Source organism: Scyliorhinus canicula, chromosome 3, assembly GCF_902713615.1.
Source record: "Scyliorhinus canicula chromosome 3, sScyCan1.1, whole genome shotgun sequence".
Classification (NCBI taxonomy): Eukaryota; Metazoa; Chordata; class Chondrichthyes; order Carcharhiniformes; family Scyliorhinidae; genus Scyliorhinus; species Scyliorhinus canicula.
Genome location: NC_052148.1, coordinates 16,125,759 through 16,142,935, shown reverse-complemented (window position 1 = coordinate 16,142,935; position 17,177 = coordinate 16,125,759). Strand labels below are relative to the sequence as shown.

General features: G+C 46.5%; 1 protein-coding gene across 1 annotated transcript; it reads right to left on the bottom strand.

The window, feature by feature from the left end:
• Positions 1-7,179: 7,179 nt before the first annotated feature.
• Positions 7,180-10,947, bottom strand: lbx2 (ladybird homeobox 2). Its single transcript, XM_038793006.1, has 2 exons — positions 10,583-10,947; positions 7,180-8,110 (listed from the first exon to the last, which is right to left on the bottom strand). The coding sequence occupies exons 1-2, from the start codon at positions 10,914-10,916 to the stop codon at positions 7,641-7,643; spliced, it is 804 nt and encodes a 267-aa protein (XP_038648934.1). The 5' UTR covers positions 10,917-10,947; the 3' UTR covers positions 7,180-7,640.
• Between the last annotated feature and the right edge of the window lie 6,230 nt (positions 10,948-17,177).

Sequence of the window (17,177 nt, the reverse complement as noted above, 5' to 3'; positions counted from 1 at the left end):
AGCCCTGCTGCCTCACGGTGCTGAGGTCCCAGGTTCGATCCCAGCTCTGGGTCACTGTCCGTGTGGAGTTTGCACATTCTCCCCGTGTCTGCGTGGGTTTCGCCCCCACAACCCAAAGATGTGCAGGGTAGGTGGATTGGCCATGCTAAATTGCCCCTTAATTGGGAAAAATGAATTGGATACTCTAAATTTATTTTTAAAAAGCTTGTGCTCACTCTCCTACATCGGCTCTTGGTTAAGCCATGCCTTGATTTTAAAATTCTCATTGTTTTTCTCAAATCCCTCCAGCACCTCACCTTGCCCCTCCCTATCTCTGTAACCTCCAATGCCACAAACCTCCTCGCTATTGCCACTCCTGCAATTCAACCCTCTTTAGCCTGTATTTGAATTGGAACCTCATTAGTAATGTGCCTTCAACTGCTTCAGCCTCAGTCCTTGAATCCCCCCCCCCCCCCCCTAAACTTCTGCACCCTCTCTATCCCTCTCTCCTCAGTTAAAGCACTCAATAATGCTTATCTCTGATCACACATCCACCTTCAGGTCTCCTTATGTGTCAAATATTTTGTAATGCTTTAGAATGTTCCTATGAAGTGCCTGGGACCATTTGATTATGTTAAATCTGCCATATAAATACAAGCTGTGAGTTTGTGTGGTTATCTACTGATGCATGGGAACATGGATTTAAGTTTGATTGTGTGTGTTTGGGTGTGAGTATGAATGTGACTGTATGAGTTTGAATGTGGGTAAGTGGCTCTTGTATGTCAGTGTGATTTCTCAGATACCAACACATTCCCCAATTGCACCAACACTAAATCAGACTCTAAACTTAGGATCATGTACAGCTTGGCGGGAGACCATTCAGCCCATCGAGTCTTGGCTTCCGAAATGTGTCATCTGACGTTTGGTCACACTTTTGGCGTTTAATTATGTGTTTCCTCAAAGAAATAAACTCCATCTCATACAAGTATGAAATAGCACCATGTCCTGTTAAAAATATGGAGCTTGGCCTTGCTGGAGGTGAGTCTGTCGCACAAGTTCAGTTAAAAACCTGCATTGAATCACAGGACTGTGGTGGATCTAAACATTGCTAACCGCTCCCGTCACCAGTCATAGTAAACACATTCATAACATAGCAAACCTCTCACCTTGGTTATCAGTTTGTCCTGGCTTGTGTATCGATATATTAAATAAACAGTTAAAAAGGGCAGGAAACATGTCACGAAGCAATGAGATCAATCTCTGACATCTTAAGGAAGGGTCGCTGATATTTTGGGCTTCATTCATTAGAATTGAATAATTGGCCTTGGGTTGTGGTATTTGGGTCGTTGGATTACCTGACCTCAGGATGGGACAGAGTTGCGTCTCTTACACCGTGGACTTGCCACCTTGTCCCTTTCAGCTCACAGAGTTAAAAAGGATGAGCCCTGGATGCCCAAACACCCATCAACACAGGGGAAAGCTGAATTTCAGTTTGGCCTTGGTGACTCCTGGAAGCGAAGCGAATGGGGGCAGCGATCGATTTAAACATTCTCTCATCCTTCCATCCAGCTCCTTCCGTGGCCTCGCCTTCTCCCACAATCTCCTCCAGATTTACCAATTCTGGACACTTGTGCAGTATTGGCAGCACTGCCTCGGCCCTCCTGGGTAAAACTCCCCCCCCCCCACCCCTCCCCGACCTATACCCCTCTGTCTCCCTCCCTCCCTCTCTGTCCACTCGTGAAAACTTACCTCTTTAGGGTAACCTCCAGGCGAGCTGATCCTTATGTGACTTGGTGTCAACTTGTGTCTGATAACACTCCTGTTTATGAAGCACCTTGGGAACTTGTGGAACATGACTTGTGGGATAGGTTAAGTGAATGGGCTAGGGTCTGGCAGATGGAATACAATGCTGACAAATGTGAGGTTATCATTTTGGTAGGAATAACAGCAAAAGGGATTATTATTTAAATGATAAAATATTAAAGCATGCTGCTGTGCAGAGACCTGGGTGTGCTAGTGCATAAGTCGCAAAAAGTTGGTTTACAGGTGCAACAGGTGATTAAGAAGGCGAATGGAATTTTGTCCTTTATTGCTAGAGGGATGGAGTTTAAAACTAGGGAGGTTATGCTGCAATTGTATAAGGTGTTAGTGAGGCCACACCTGGAGTATTGTGTTCAGTTTTGGTCTCCTTACCTGAGAAAGGACGTATTGGCGCTGGAGGGTGTGCAGAGGAGATTCACTATGTTAATCCCAGAGCTGAAGGGGTTTTATTACGAGGGGAGGTTGCGTAGACTGGGACTGTACTCGTTGGAATTTAGAAGGATGCAGGGGGATCTTATGGAAACATATAAACTTATGAAGGGAATAGATAGGATAGATGCGGGCAGGTTGTTTCCACTGGCGGGTGAAAGCAGAACTAGGGGGCATAGCCTCAAAATAAGGGGAAGTAGATTTAGGACTGATCTAAGGAGGAACTTCTTCACCCAAAGGGTTGTGCATCTATGGAACTGCTTGCCCAGTGAAGCAGTTGAGGCTCCTTCGTTAAATGTTTTTAAGATAAAGATAGGTAGTTTTTTGAAGAATAAAGGGATTAAGGGTTATGGTGTTCGGGCCAGAAAGTAGAGCTGAGTCCACAAAAGATCAGCCATGACCTCATTGAATGGCGGAGCAGGCTCGAGGGGCCAGATGGCCTACTCCTGCTCCTAGTTATTATGTTCTTATGAAAGATGCTCAGAAACACAATATAGATCATTTTGGTTGTAAATGCCTGTCCCAGGTCGCGCTCATGGCTTTAGGGGTATGACAGTGATTATTTGTTACATTTGCCACTTTATGTTTTGGGTTGACTGGAGTTTTGTGGCCTTCTGGGAGGGGGGGGGGGTCTGCTTGGATGAGAAGCCACTCCCGGGTTAGGACAGGGGGTGGGGGCCAGCAACAGCACCGCAGTCAGAGCCACGGTGAAAATTGGGAGGGGGAGGATCACGCCAAACACACACGGTGTCAGATTGCTCAGGATTGCTGTGCTGCCCAGCACTGTGCTCCAGTTGGGAGATTGGGACAGCACAGGATGAGGCCATTCGGCTCCAACATGACCCTGCTAACGTCTTCAGGTGAGCTTCCCAATCAGTGTCCCTCTTCCTTTCTGATTCCACATCGTCCCACCAATCTTCTCCTTTCCAATCATTTCCCCCCATTCCCCTTTTTGGGAGTTACGCTGGACCCTGCTCCCCTCACCTCCACCCCCCCTTTCCAAACGTGAACTAACTCAGACCATAATGAATGAAATGAAATGAAAATCGCTTATTGTCACAAGTAGGCTTCAAATGATGTTATTGTGAAAAGCCCCTAGCCGCCACATTCCGGCGCCTGTTCGGGGAGGCTGGTACGGGAATTGAACCGTGCTGCTGGCCTGCCTTGGTCTGCTTTAAAAGCCAGCGATTTAGCCCTGTGCTAAAGCAGCCTGGTTGTATGTGGGTGTGGGGGAGTTTTCTCAATCTTCCCCTGTTCTTTTTGCCAACTATCTTCCATCTGTATCTCCTGCCCGTGGAAGCTGCCAGTCTGCTGGTTGGAGCAAATAGCCGCTTGTATGTTACAACATCTCCCCCCTCTCTCTCTCTCTGCTGTGTCATGTCCAGGTTGCTGCACCATCCCCGCCACATCCTCCTTCCCGCTCGGGGTAGAGCCCCCGAGTGCTGGGGAAATCGGTGAGCCGGCGGATAGAAAGCGAATGTACACACCCCAGGGAACACGCAGCAACAATCTCAACAGCAGCAGCAGCCCAGGTTTGCCTGGCAAGTGAGAGCAACTACTTTCCAACCTGCTCACGGGCGATTGGGGATGGGCAGCTCTCGCCCACCAAGATGGTCTGAAAACGGGGGGCGAGGGGTGGGGGGAGATTTAATTCGAGGCAACCAGAACAGCGGGGGGCCTCGAAACAGTCAATCAGGAGAAACAATTTCACATAGAGGGGGGTCAGTGAAACAATTGTCACACACCAAAAACTAAATCTGGGTGGGGAAAGGGGGGGGGGGGGGGGGGGGGAGAGGGGAGAAGAGGAGATGTATTTTTAAAGCAGTGCGTTGTTCTGAGCTGCAACAGGCAGTCTGATAGGGCGGTGGAATTCAATCATACCTCGCAAAAGGAAATTGGATGAATAATTGAAAAGTCTGCGTCAGGCTTGGCGGGATAGAGCAAGGGGGGTGGTGGTAGTGGGGGGGGGGGGGGCAGGCAGAATGAATCCCGCAGCTCTGAGAGCACCGTGAGCTCCTTCTAGTCCTGAGGGACTGTGTGTTGGGCATTTCGCAACTCCGTTTGTCGCCCAATATGATAAACTTCAGGACATCTTGTTCGTCTCTCCCAGCACCTACACTAGGGAGTGACCCCCCCCCCCCCATTTTATAGACGATTTTACTCAATTGCAAACTGTCTACATTGGGGTTTTCCCAATTTAGATAAATACCCTCTTAAATAAAGCGAATGGGACAGAGTGGTCACTTCACCCTAAGAGAGCTGGAACTGAAATTGTATTGCCACCCCACAAAAAAAAAAAAATTCTCTCTGAAAGTGTGTAGTGAGGGCGGAAAGAATCGATGGGATGTCGAGGAATTAAATAAAACGTGAAATAACCCAGCACAAGCAAGGTGGAATGAAAAGCGAGCAGAAAGGACAGAGTTGTTGACTTGGTGTTCCTTGAACAGTTTCTGAGTCTGCAGTCTTGACCGCTACGTCTGGAGTCGTTTCCAGTGGCCAGGGGTGACTGTGTGTGTGTGTGTGTGTGTCGGATGCAGTGCACCTCGGTCGCTGGCTACACAGAGCAGGCTGACATGTCCATTGCATGTGGACGTCTCAATTTAATAAGTTTTTCCTATCGTGTTTTCTTTTTCAATTAATTTGGAAACACGCCTCTCTTTGGGAGAAAGAGAAAGGAAAACGCTGCTTTCAGCTAGCTTCAAGTGGGCAGGAGAAGGCAGACGAAATTGTATTCATTGCAACCCCCAGCTAATCAATTTGTTATTCATGGGATTTTTTTTCTCTCTCTCTCTCTCTATCTTCTTTAAAAAGCAAACAAGAGAGCACAGCTGTTGGGCAGATAGGGGATCTGGCTCACTGCTGGGCGACAGTGAAACTGTTAAACGGGGAAAGGCGGTTCTGACAATCCATCAACATTGACTGGAGCTGTGTTAGCGAAGTTTAACGAACATATGGCGCCGGGCTGCTTTCAAGCAACGTTTTGTGTGTGTGTGTGTTTGAAATCAGTATCGAGCTCCAAACTGCATCATCTTTCCCCAGACCTGCCCAACGAGTGAATTCTCCAGCTAGTGTGAAATGAATCGCAGTCCACAAAGCTGTTAAACATCCGAAAGCTGCAAAGACTTTTCCGAAGATCAATTGATTAACCCCCCCCCCCCCCCCCACTCACTTTCCCACCCCCTTAATTTTTATTTTGCCCCATCTTTGGTGCCTTTTTCGTTAGTGTGGCAGACGGGGATGTCAAACAGCGCGCTGCTAATTGTTTACAGCGGACCGTCTTTCCCCTTGTTTGTCAAATGCACAAAACACATGTCGTTCTTTTACCAGTCCCACTTCTCCCTTTTCCTTTCAACGTTTACATCTTTGAATTAATCGATTATACGGTCAGGCTCCTTGAATAAATATTAATTCGTTGCCCGTTCGGACAATGGCCCGCAGGCGGACGCGAAATGATCTTGTACAATTTGCTCTGTGCCATGGGGAATGGCTTAACCTGGGAGAGACGGCCTGTATAATTATATTTTTAAAACAGCATATATTTAGTTATTCTCTGAACGTTGGCATCGCCGATCAAGGGTGACTTTTGCATTGCCCAGTTTTAGTTTAACGAGTGCTGCACTTAGAAACCACTTGGAATTGATCAGGAAGTTGGCGAAGGTGCAAAGATTTATAATTTTCACTCAGTGATATTTTTAAAACAGCATATATTTAGTTATTCTCTGAACGTTGGCATCGCCGATCAAGGCTGACTTTTGCATGGCCCAGTTTTAGTTTAACGAGTGCTGCACTTAGAAACCACTTGGAATTGATCAGGAAGTTGGCGAAGGTGCAAAGATTTATAATTTTCACTCAGTGATGTTGTGATATGGAATGTGCTGCCTGGAAACAAAGACAACGGCTATTTGGATAGCTTCAGGGAGCTGGCAAGTCAGGATGGATCGAATAGCCTTGTGCTCAATGACTCCCCTGGTTCGAATGAAGTCGACGAGAGTTAAGAGAGGGAATCTTCGCTCTCTATGTATCGCCCCCCCCCCCCCCCCCCCCCCCCCCCCCCCCCCCACCATCCCTCCAGGAAACCTCCTGAAACGGTTCCACCTGGAATCATAGAATTTACAGTGCAGAAGGAGGCCATTCGGCCCGTCTGCACCGGCCCAGGCCCACATATCCTGTTCGATTCTGGCGGGAAACCTCACCTCCCGCCAGCCTCGCACCCCAGCTCGGGGTTGTGATTCAGGCCAGGGACGCGAGGACACCCTGGACCGGGAAATAACCTGCAAATTGCACGCAAGGATCCCGCGCAGAGCAAGCAGCCAGCACTCTCCTGAGTGACGACCAGATTCTTTATCCAATTCTGCCCGGAGACCTCAAAACGTTCACATGGAACGGGCAACCTCCAGAGCAAGGAAGGAATTGAGATGTCAGGCCAGCCTTCAAAATAAGAGTGGGGCTTGAACCCGCAAACGAATTCCAAGCAAGGTTCATTAGAATCATCTTTCTTGTTGTTTTTTAAAAAGAGGGAGCAGTGCATATCGCTGACTGTAATTCGCCTCTCCTGTCTTTATTCAAAATATATACACACAGTCACATCATCCTGCCAATCCCTTCCCCTGTCAGTTTAAAAACGCTTCAATAACTTAAGTGATGCACTCGATTGAGTTTAGTAATTTAAACGTTGCCGCAACAGATAACGGAACAGAACTGGGGACCTTTTGTGAAGGCGGCTATCTCTTTCGGGGTGGGGAGTGTACACATCAATGCTGGCACCCACCAAATGATATCTTTCTAATGTACAAAACGAAGTGAAAAATAAAAGCTGGGTTTTAATTCCGCTCCCCACGCGTGTCCTGGGAGATAAATTAACCACGTGAATTAATCTTCGGCCTGGGAAGATTGATATATTTATATATATATATATATATATATAAAAAGAAAAGTTATTAACAAGAGACTGAGGCTGCTAGCAGTCCCTGTTGTAGCAGCTTGGCGGGTTTACTCTGTTTTGATCGGTCCAGTTGAACGAACAGAAGTAAACAGGAAAAGAAAAGAAACTAACAAGACATGTACAATTAATAAATGTGTAAAATTGCACTCAGTCCCACCCCTTCCCCGAACAAATGAAACCGATAGAGCTTCTTACATACAAGACAAGGGGAAATCAGTCTGTGTATTCCCTTGTGTCCATATCTATCTGGCTCCTTTGAATCGGGTTCAACAACGTGCAGCGATCCCAACGTTAATTTGCACTTTAAAAAGTTTTAAAAGGGACATGGAGTCACTGGTTAATCCCATGTCTGTCTTCCTCCTTGCCACTGGCAGGATTTATTTTTCCCTGTTTCGATTTCGAGTTACCCCCATTCTCAAACTCTTTCCGATATATATGTGTATTTAAATATAGATTCATTTGACCTCACTCAATCGTCCACTTCTATCTCCTCGTCTTCAGAGAATTCGTCAGTAGTCTGGTCTCTGGAGGAACACTGGGGCGAGTTGGGAAAGGGCCCGAGTCCAGACGCTGGGGACAGTTTAGGGGATAGGTCCGAGCTCTCGCACTTGGAGCCGGCTCCGTCCTCCGGGAACACCTCCAGGTGCACCAGCTGTTCCAGCTGCTGGGGCGGCAGCTTTTTCAGCGACTCCACGTCGGCTTTCATCTCCTCCAGGTCGCGCTTGAGTTTGGCCCTCCTGTTCTGGAACCAGGTGATCACCTGCGCGTTGGTCAGCCCCAGTTGCTGGGCGATCTGATCCCTGTCGGCGGGAGACAAGTACTTCTGATACAGGAACCTCTTCTCCAGCTCGTAAATCTGATGGTTGGTGAAGGCGGTGCGGGACTTGCGTCTCTTTTTCGAGGTCTGCCTTTGACCAAACGTGGTGACATGATCCCGGCCTTGGAAATAAGGAGGAAAGGTTGTCACACGATATTTGGTAAATGTACAAAGTCATCAACAACACATCTTTATGCACACGGAAAATTTCTCCAACAAATTGCTCACAAATCGCTCTCAATATTACGTTAGTGCCATTTTGGCGTCCCTCCTGATCTATTTTACTTCTACCTGGTCACTAAACAAAAATAAAAGTTGCAACAGAGTCCTGGTGAAATAACTGACAGCGCTGAGGTTGGGTTTGCTTTTAAAATGAGAGATTACACGTGGAAATCTGGTTACCAATATATGTCACAACAGCGATTTTCCAAGTTCTATACATAGACATCCAGAGCTGAGTGCCGGCAGATTGGTAGATTCCACAGTTCATCCACGCAGAAGCGATACTAGGAAATGCCCGTCTTTACACAGTGTTGAGAATGGTGTTTACGGTATAGTATGCAAATGATTACAGATCCGCATCCTCAAGTATAAGCAATGTTATTTCAAAGCGTGTTTCAGTGGACTTGGTAAATCAACTTTTCTACACTCGGATCTGCCTGCACACACTAACAAAGTGTGCACATTGTGCAAAGGTGTGTCTAAATGACATAATTATGCAACATGTGCTTTGTATTGAAGATACATTTAGACGCGATATACCCTGTGAGAGTGTGAGGTGGTTACATCCCTATGTAAACAATATGACACAGCACCTGAACACATGCAACAATTGCACCGTAGAATACACGCAGTGTGTATATATTTGTCAAACTGTAAACGGGCAGAGCTGCGAGCGCGCTTTATTTTCTCATCACCCCCACAGCACGAACCGTTATCTCTGAAACTGTTTAAGTGTAAGTCTGTCCCCGACACAAGGCAGCCGGTTGGAAATGTGTTTTGCTTCCTGTGAGCGGGTAACTAACCGTGTGACTGATGCTCCTCTCCACTCAGAGGCCGAGAGAGAGAGGGACACCTTCTGCCTCTTGCAGTTACCGCTGGCGCTAAGCTCAATTAGCTTCCGTTTACAGTTAGAACTGGATTCACACATTCACACACACAGGCACAAAATCTCGAGTTGACAATTTCGACCCTCCACCGCTCCCACTCCCAACTCAGCCGCACAAATGGCTTTCCCTGTGTGAGCTGAAACAACATTTGCTGCAGATATTTTCGCAAATAGGGCGACGGTGATAGATCCCAGAGACGAAAATAAATCCTGTCTCTCTTCACGTCGGTTCAAACCAAATCTGAAGATTCTCTCGCTCAGTATTTCTAAACTCCCCGTTTGCCCAGAAGCCAGAAAAATATAATGTTGCAAAACACTAATGTTGCAAAAATATAATGTTATAAAACACAGACACCCCCAACCCCCGCACGCGTTTGATAGCGATTGCAGTAATGGGGTACAAAACTTTAAATATATATATAGTTTCAATTTTTGTCAATTTCATCATTATATTCGCGCCACATGTCTGAACTGCGAGTTATTTCAGCCTCCCTAATTTTTAGTCTGACTTTATTTTAAGCCTCATTTTAAAGAAACGATTGCAGTAAACGTGATGGCAAAACGCCGGTCTTAAAATATATTTCTAGAGATTTAAGAAGAGTGAAATTATTTTTTGAGACTGACATATTGCAATCCCACTATATCTATATATATGTGTCCATATATGTGCATTTAATATGTTCCTGAATATCTATATAAGCTTATATTTACTAATACGTTTAAGTGCATTTATATGACTGTCCGCAGTTGAGCTTTCTCCGAAAATATTAAGATATTGTTGAAAGGTAATTAATTGGCTGGTGAGGAGGGATACTTGCGTTTGGCACTTAACACCTTCCAGATGAAACCACAGCACAATGTTCAGACATCAAAACATAGTTTTATATATATAGATGTCACACACACACACACACACACACATATATATATATATGTATAACACAAAAGGAATTATTCGAACAATGTTTGTTAGTGATTTAAATAAATTCAATCGCAATTTGGGGACAGTAATCGAACGGGCTATCCGACACTTTTAACAAGTTTTTTAATGAAAAAAACTCAAATAATTGATGCACAATAAACTGTATTAAAATGTGAGACGTGTTCTGCATCGGGGAGAGAGGGTATATTAATTTGACCCCCCACCCCCATGAAAAATAACAGGAAGGAAAGAAAATATCCACACGAGGAGATGATTTGTGAGGAATAAGCTGCCCGTTCTGGGCAGTAGCTTTAAAAATAAGGGATAGGTTAGCGTTTGAGATGTGCTTCTGATATATCTTCCCGAGAGGAATTCTAAAACAGACATACACACACACAGGAGAAATATTACAAATGTAAAATGTGGTTAGCAAGCATTTGTCTAAAATCTGTCACAATTTCGTGAAAACTTAACAAGAGTACTTTTTTTTTAAATAGTTCCCCTCTACACCCTTAAAGAATGTGTGTTGTAATTTACAGGAACAAAAAGGGTCTGCTCAAATACCTTCGGCCGCCTGGATCACACTCAATTCCAGACCTTTGAAAGTTTTGCTGGCTAGTTCCTCCAGGGCGCAGAGCGGCGAGGTCTGAGTGGGCAAACCGTTCCTGGCAAGTCCGGGCCCGGACACTTTGTCTGCCGTCCCCGAGTGTCCCGACGAGCAGAGGTGGGAATTTTTTTTCACCGAAGGTTTGTTCAGGATATCCTCGATGCTGAAAGGGGTGAGGGGCTTGTTGGAGTTCGCTGGAGGTGGGAAGTGATCCAGGGGCCCCCGCCGTCTCCTCTCCTCGATTCGGGGCGGCAGAGCCGGGTTGCATTTCAAATTTACCCCAGACGTCATCCTCGGGGGTTGGAGGGGATGGGGGGGGGGGGGGGGGAGAGAGAAGGAATAATCCCTTCGATTTTCGCCCCCTCTTAATTCTAAACGTTTTCTCCTCCCCAGAAGGCCGTTTCTTGTGGGTTTTTTTTTGAAACACTGTTGATTATTGGAGATGGTTTCAGTAGGAACGGTCTGCAATCTTTGCTGGGTTTACAGGATGGAAGGATCGAGTTAGCCCCGGTCCTTGAAACCAGGCATCTTCATTCCGAGTCCCGAAGATAACATAGTAACGGCCCCAACTCTATTTAGCAAAGTGCTTCCCCTCTCTCTTCAATCCAGTCAATCCTATCTGGGGGGGGGGGGGGGGGGGGGGGAGGAGGGGGGTGGTGGGGGGGGGGGGGGGGACACACACATACACACACACACAGATCGCTCTGTCTCTCCCCCTCCCTGCCCGCCCCCCTCTTTAACAACAAAAAGAGTGAAGCCAATGCAAGACGCTGAGTTCGGAGAGGAAAACCCGGCCGCTAACTCCTATCGTTGATTGGGCGCAGATCAATGATCAGAATGGCACTCGGAGCCATTGGCCAGCCAAAGGCGTCTTAAAAGGAGCCCAGTTCGATTCATTAATCGTGGACACAGCACTGGGAGGAGTTAAGCCAATCTTAGAAAACTTTCTCTCTCCTCCCCCCCCCCCCCCCCCCTCTCTCCCCTCCTGCCTTATCCTATTCCGATGTGGCTCTGGGAATGAGGGAGTGAGTGTGTGTGTTGATGTACTTTTTTTTGGTGTCTGTGATTTCCTCCTTTCCTGCATATTGGAACATGGGGGCTGGGTTTGGGAGGTTGGGGAGGGGGGGGGTGGTAGGGAGATAGGGGTGGGGGTTAGGGAGATCGGGTGGGGCAACTGGGAAGATGGGGTGGGGTTAGGGAGTTAGGGCTGGGGTTGGTTAAGGAGATGGCGTGTGTGTGTGTGTGTGTGTGGGGGGGGGGGGGGGGGGTTAGGGAGATGGTCTAAGGGGGTAGGGAGATGGGGTGGGAGGTCAGGGAGATGGGGGTGCGGGGCTAGGGAGTTGGGGTGGGGAATAGGGACATGGGCAGAAGAAGGGCTATGGATTTGGGGTGGGGTGGCTAGGAAGATGGGGTGGGGGAGGGTTAAGGTGATGGAGTGCAGGGGCCAGGGAGATAGGGTGGGCGGTTAGGGAGCTGAAGGGGCCAGGGAGATAGGGTGGGCGGTTAGGGAGCTGAAGGGGCCAGGGAGATAGGGTGGGCGGTTAGGGAGCTGAAGGGGCCAGGGAGATAGGGTGGGCGGTTAGGGAGCTGAAGGGGCCAAGGAGATAGGGTGGGGCGGTTAAGGAGATGGAGGTGAGGGGGTTAGGGAGATGGGGTGTGGGAAGATGGGCGCATAAGGCTTGGGAGGAGAGGATGGGAGAGGGGAGGATACGGACAGTGATGAGAGGAAACGGGAGGGCAATTGAAGGATGGGTTGATGGGCAGATGGGTATGTGAGGGTGGGTAGATAGAGGGGTAGGCGAGGAAGAGGGGATGGGGAGAGTGGATAGGGAGGGCCGAGTGGAGGTGGGTGCCTGTGGAAGATAGTTGGGTGGATGGGAGGAAGTTGGGTTGGGGGAGAGGGAGTGGAGGTGGGGCGGGGCGGGGGGTGGCTGGAGCGGAGAGAAGGGGCAAATGGAGGGGGATTGGGGAGAGAAGGGAGCTGGGAGATAGGCGGGGAGCAGGGTGAGGGAGGAAGACAGAGGGACAAAACTGTTGGATGGCCTTCCCACGTGCTCCTGGCTCCTTGGCTCTGGGGTGAAGCCAGTTTCACTTGTCAGTTTCAATGACGTCACCGCGGGGTGCTAATCGTCAAAGTGTCGGGTTATTAGCAAACGTTCCAACCTTGTATCCAGACTATTACAATGGTCGATAAATCACCTACAGATTTTAAATCTCTCTCTCCCTCTTTCCTTCTCTCGCTCCTTCTGAACATTCTCGGGCAAGTCGATTGCAATCTTGTCCAAAAGTTTGCAAACTCAAATCGATGGCAGAGAGGTAGGCAGTAAATCAACTTTATGTTGGAAGGTCTGTGTTATCGCGCCGATCTCCAGGAGCTCCCAGATTTACAGCAACACAAGGTTGATATAATGCGTATAGATATCATTTCAGACGCTGTGCAAATACTTGTACTGCTCCCAAACAGTGATGCGGGTGAGCAAAAATCTCGATTCAGTAACTCAAACCCGCTTTGCCTCTTTGTGCCCGTCCTGTGCCTCTTTGAGATCTAGTGCACACATTCAGAATGCCAGTGAGCAAACTGTGTCAGACCAGACGCATTTGTCCTTGGGTTGATTTAGGAAGTCGGTGGTAAACAAATAATTGTACAATGGGCATGAGGAGCCCGGGAGAAGCGGCGGGAATGGTTAGGGTGTGAAGTGGCGAGGTTGGGTTAATTGAGACTCGGCTTTTGGTTTTCCAATGACAGGGGGTGAATAGAGAGAGAGGACACCTGAGGAAATAAACCACTCACGCCTCCTTCAACCTGTCCCCTTTCCAGCTATACCTCTCTCTTGGATTATTTGGGACGTTTTAAAAAATAACACTGCAATGAGATAGTCCATTGTAAGATATTCACTGGTCTGTGCAGGCGATGAAGTCTGCACCCGTGCCTCCTTCCTAACGTGTACATGATAAATGTCGTGCATATTCTGCATGTGTTTAATGATATATTTACACATGTGTGCAAACATACATTTGACTTGTCACTGCGATGAGATCTGTCACAGGGCAGGGGTGCTATTCTGTGCTTTTCAATGTGTTTATGTGTCTGCGTCGCCCAGAAGAAATGCGGGACAATTGCGTTTGTTACCCACCGGAAAGTTGCAAGCAGGACTTTTGATCCTCCAGATTTATTTCAACGTCTGATTTCTCCTTTTGTTGTGTGTGTGTGTGTCTGCACAGTATGACCGGTCACTCGTAATTTCTGAATGAGTGACCCAGGGTGACAGAAGTGTGTACAGGGACACACACACACACCCTGAGGTCACAAAGTACCGGGAGTTGGCGGCGAATTGGTTGATAGTCGATGCACTGTGTTGAGTGCTGAACTGTCCCACCTTCAAGCAGGCAAAGTCGTCATAAACCATCAAAGCAGAGCAGATGCGCCACCGAGAGAGGGGCGGGGAGATGGTGGAGGAGAAATAAAAATGCTTAACTTACCCCCCCCCCCCCCCCCTTTTAAACTTCTCGGCAACGCGCAATTAAAACGACCCCTTCTGATCGTATATCAGCCCGGCGTTTCGAAAATGCAACTACCCTCGTTAAACTGGAGACTCGATTGAAGACAAATTTCTAACACTGGTAAAAATATAAATGGCTTCTCCACTTGCCTTGTACCAATTATGGATTTTATTTACTAGCCCTGGGAGCAAAACAAGGGGAGGGGGGGGGGAAGTATTTTTACAAGCTCGTCAAAAAGTGTAGAACTAGATCAGATTTTCTTTTCTTTTTTCGAGATATAAATCTCCCCCCCCCCCCCCCCCCCCAACTCTCTCTCTCTGCATCATAAAATCCCAGAGTTAAGATGGAAATCATTACTGCGAAACCCGGCTCTTTTTTTTTTGGGGGGGGGGGGGTACTTTGGAAGGAGAGGGTGGAGTTTTGGGTTACATTTGACTAACAGGCAATAAATGAAAGGTTACAAATAGGCCCGTATGATATATCACTTGGCTTCTTAATAGTGACCCCTTTATTTTCCCTTCATAAAACGAGTCGCCAGATGTGAGTTGTTCCTGACTGCCTCTTGCACTCAGGTGAAGCAGCTTCTCTCTCGTCCCTTCCCCACTGACGCGGGGGCAAAGGGGAAGAGACGGAGAATGACCTGGCCTGCCCCACTCAAGTGCACAGCTTCAGAACTCAGAGAGGTGCAGCCCATTCGTGAGCAGAGGCCCTGTATACACTCTCGCATTATACACTATACAATACAATCTCGCAGTTAAGGTAACTTGGGTGCCCTTCATAAAGACAATGAAAGTATGTTGCTGTGCTCTATTCTCACACACACAGAAGGCATGGGAGGGGGCACATTTACAATTTGGACGGATCATCTGAATCCTGGAAATTGTGTTCCACAATAATTTGAGACAAGCAAGACCCGTGAGGTGTGTGTGAGGGTGTAAAAATGCATGGACGCTCTTTTTAAAAAAAACCCACAAATAAACACATCTCACGTTCATTCAAACATGCAAGAATAATTTCCAGTTTACAGCAAAAACGAAAAGGAGCTCATATCACCCTGTCCTGCAATGGAAATGTGATCGAGAGAGGCTGGTACCACACATCCCTCAAGCAGGCAGATCGGCTGCAGTGTTACTCGGAGGCGATTGCAGATAAAGCGTCCCCGCTTTTAACACAAGTAGTTAGTTGAAGCCATCTCTCTCTCTCCTACCACATTGTTTGCGAAAAATAAAATACAAATGAGGAAGGTCATCGGAGAGAAATCGAAGCCAGAATAAGGTCGAAGTGAAATTCTTTGAAGTGAAGACAAACATCTGTTTGATATGGGAGATAGGATTTAACAACTTAAAAAACAGGTTAATTGACAGCGGTATCAGGGAGACTGGCGCGTTCGGTCCGTTTCCTCCTCCTTATTGCATTCTCTCTTTTTACATTTTAAGGTCTCAATACGAGTTCACCGTTTGGGAAGGAGACGGAGAGTAACATCGCAAAATGAGCTTACCACAACAGCACGGGAAACCCTCTGGTTATTCCCCAATGTTTTTTGTGTTCCATATCTCTTTGTATTCTTTGTTTTAATCTTAGGTCGTGTGTTTATGCATTTAGATTTTTTGGGGGTGTTTCAGAGGAGTTTATCTCGATACCTGCTCTTCTGAGCCCTTCGATAGCCTTCCTTCCGTTTGATGCTTTGCCGTCTCTGTTTTTAAGAGGCTGTATTTATACCGCCTGTGTATTTTGGAATCTGTACTTTTTGTAATCTGTATTTATGCAGTCTGTGTATTTTGGAGTCTGTATTTTCTGCATTCTGTGTATTTTGGAGTCTATTTTCTGCAGTCTTGTGTATTTTGGAGTCTGTATTTTCTGCAGCCTGTGTATTTTGGAGTCTGTATTTTTTGCAGTTTGTGTATTTTGGAGTCTGTATCTTTTTGCAGCCCGTGTAATTAGGAGCCTGTGCTTTTTTTTTAAAGTCTGTGCTTTTGGAGTCCATGTGTTTTGGAATCTGTGCTTTTTTTTATCGAGAGTTTGCTGTTTTAGTGTCGGTGCTTTTTGAAGTCCGTGTATTTTACAATGTGTATTTTTTGCAGCATGTATTTTGGAATCTGTATGTTTTGCAGTCTGTATTCTTAGCAGCCTGTATTTTTTTTTAGCAGTCTGTGTAGTTCACAGCCTGTGTATTTTGGAGTGTGGTTCGTTTTTAAGTCTGTGCTTTATTTAGAATAAGTGTTTTTTGGAGTCCATTTTTCAGTGTGTATTTTTTGCAGTCTGTGTAGTTTGGAGTCTGTATGTTTTTACAGTCTTTTTTTGGCGGCCTGTGTATTTTGGGGTCTGTATTTTGCTACCATTTGGAGTCTGTATTTTTTGCAGTCTATTTTTTGCTGTCTGTATTTTTTGGTGTCTTTTTTTGCAGCCTTCATAGTTTGGAATCTGTATTTTTTTGGATTCTGTGCTTTTCTTTTACGCGTCTGTGCTTTTTGGAGTCCGTGTGTTTTACAATCTGTATTTTTTGCAGCCTTTGTATTAAGGGGTCTGTCTTCTGCAGCCTGTATTTTTCTGCAGTCTATGTATTTTTCTGCCTGCATTTTTGCAGCCTGTTCATGTTGCAGTCTGTGATTTTCTTTTTGCAGTCTGTATATCTTGGGAGTTTGAATTTTGCTCAGTATTTTATAACATTTTGTATTTTTTTGAAAACCAAGCATTTTGGGGTCTAGGTAGTTTGGAGTCTGTGTCGTTTAGTGGTGACATTTCCTGGCTCCATGTCTGGTTATTTTGCACTTTTTTTTGTTAATTTTTGCCTCCTAGGTTTTTGAAATTCTTCTGGTGTGCTGATTTTGGAGAGTGTGCATTTTGTGCGTGTTTAAATCTGAAAGATTGATCACATGTTAAAACACCGATGAGAAATTCTGACAACGGCTGAGACAATTCCATTGACACCACGTTTTGAATAACAGAAATAAACACTATCATACTGATGCTGAATAAATAGTGAACCTTTGTGCGCTATTGTGCGGGGGAGAGCGAGCAGAAAGCATTGAAAAGCAATGCTTTAAAATAATT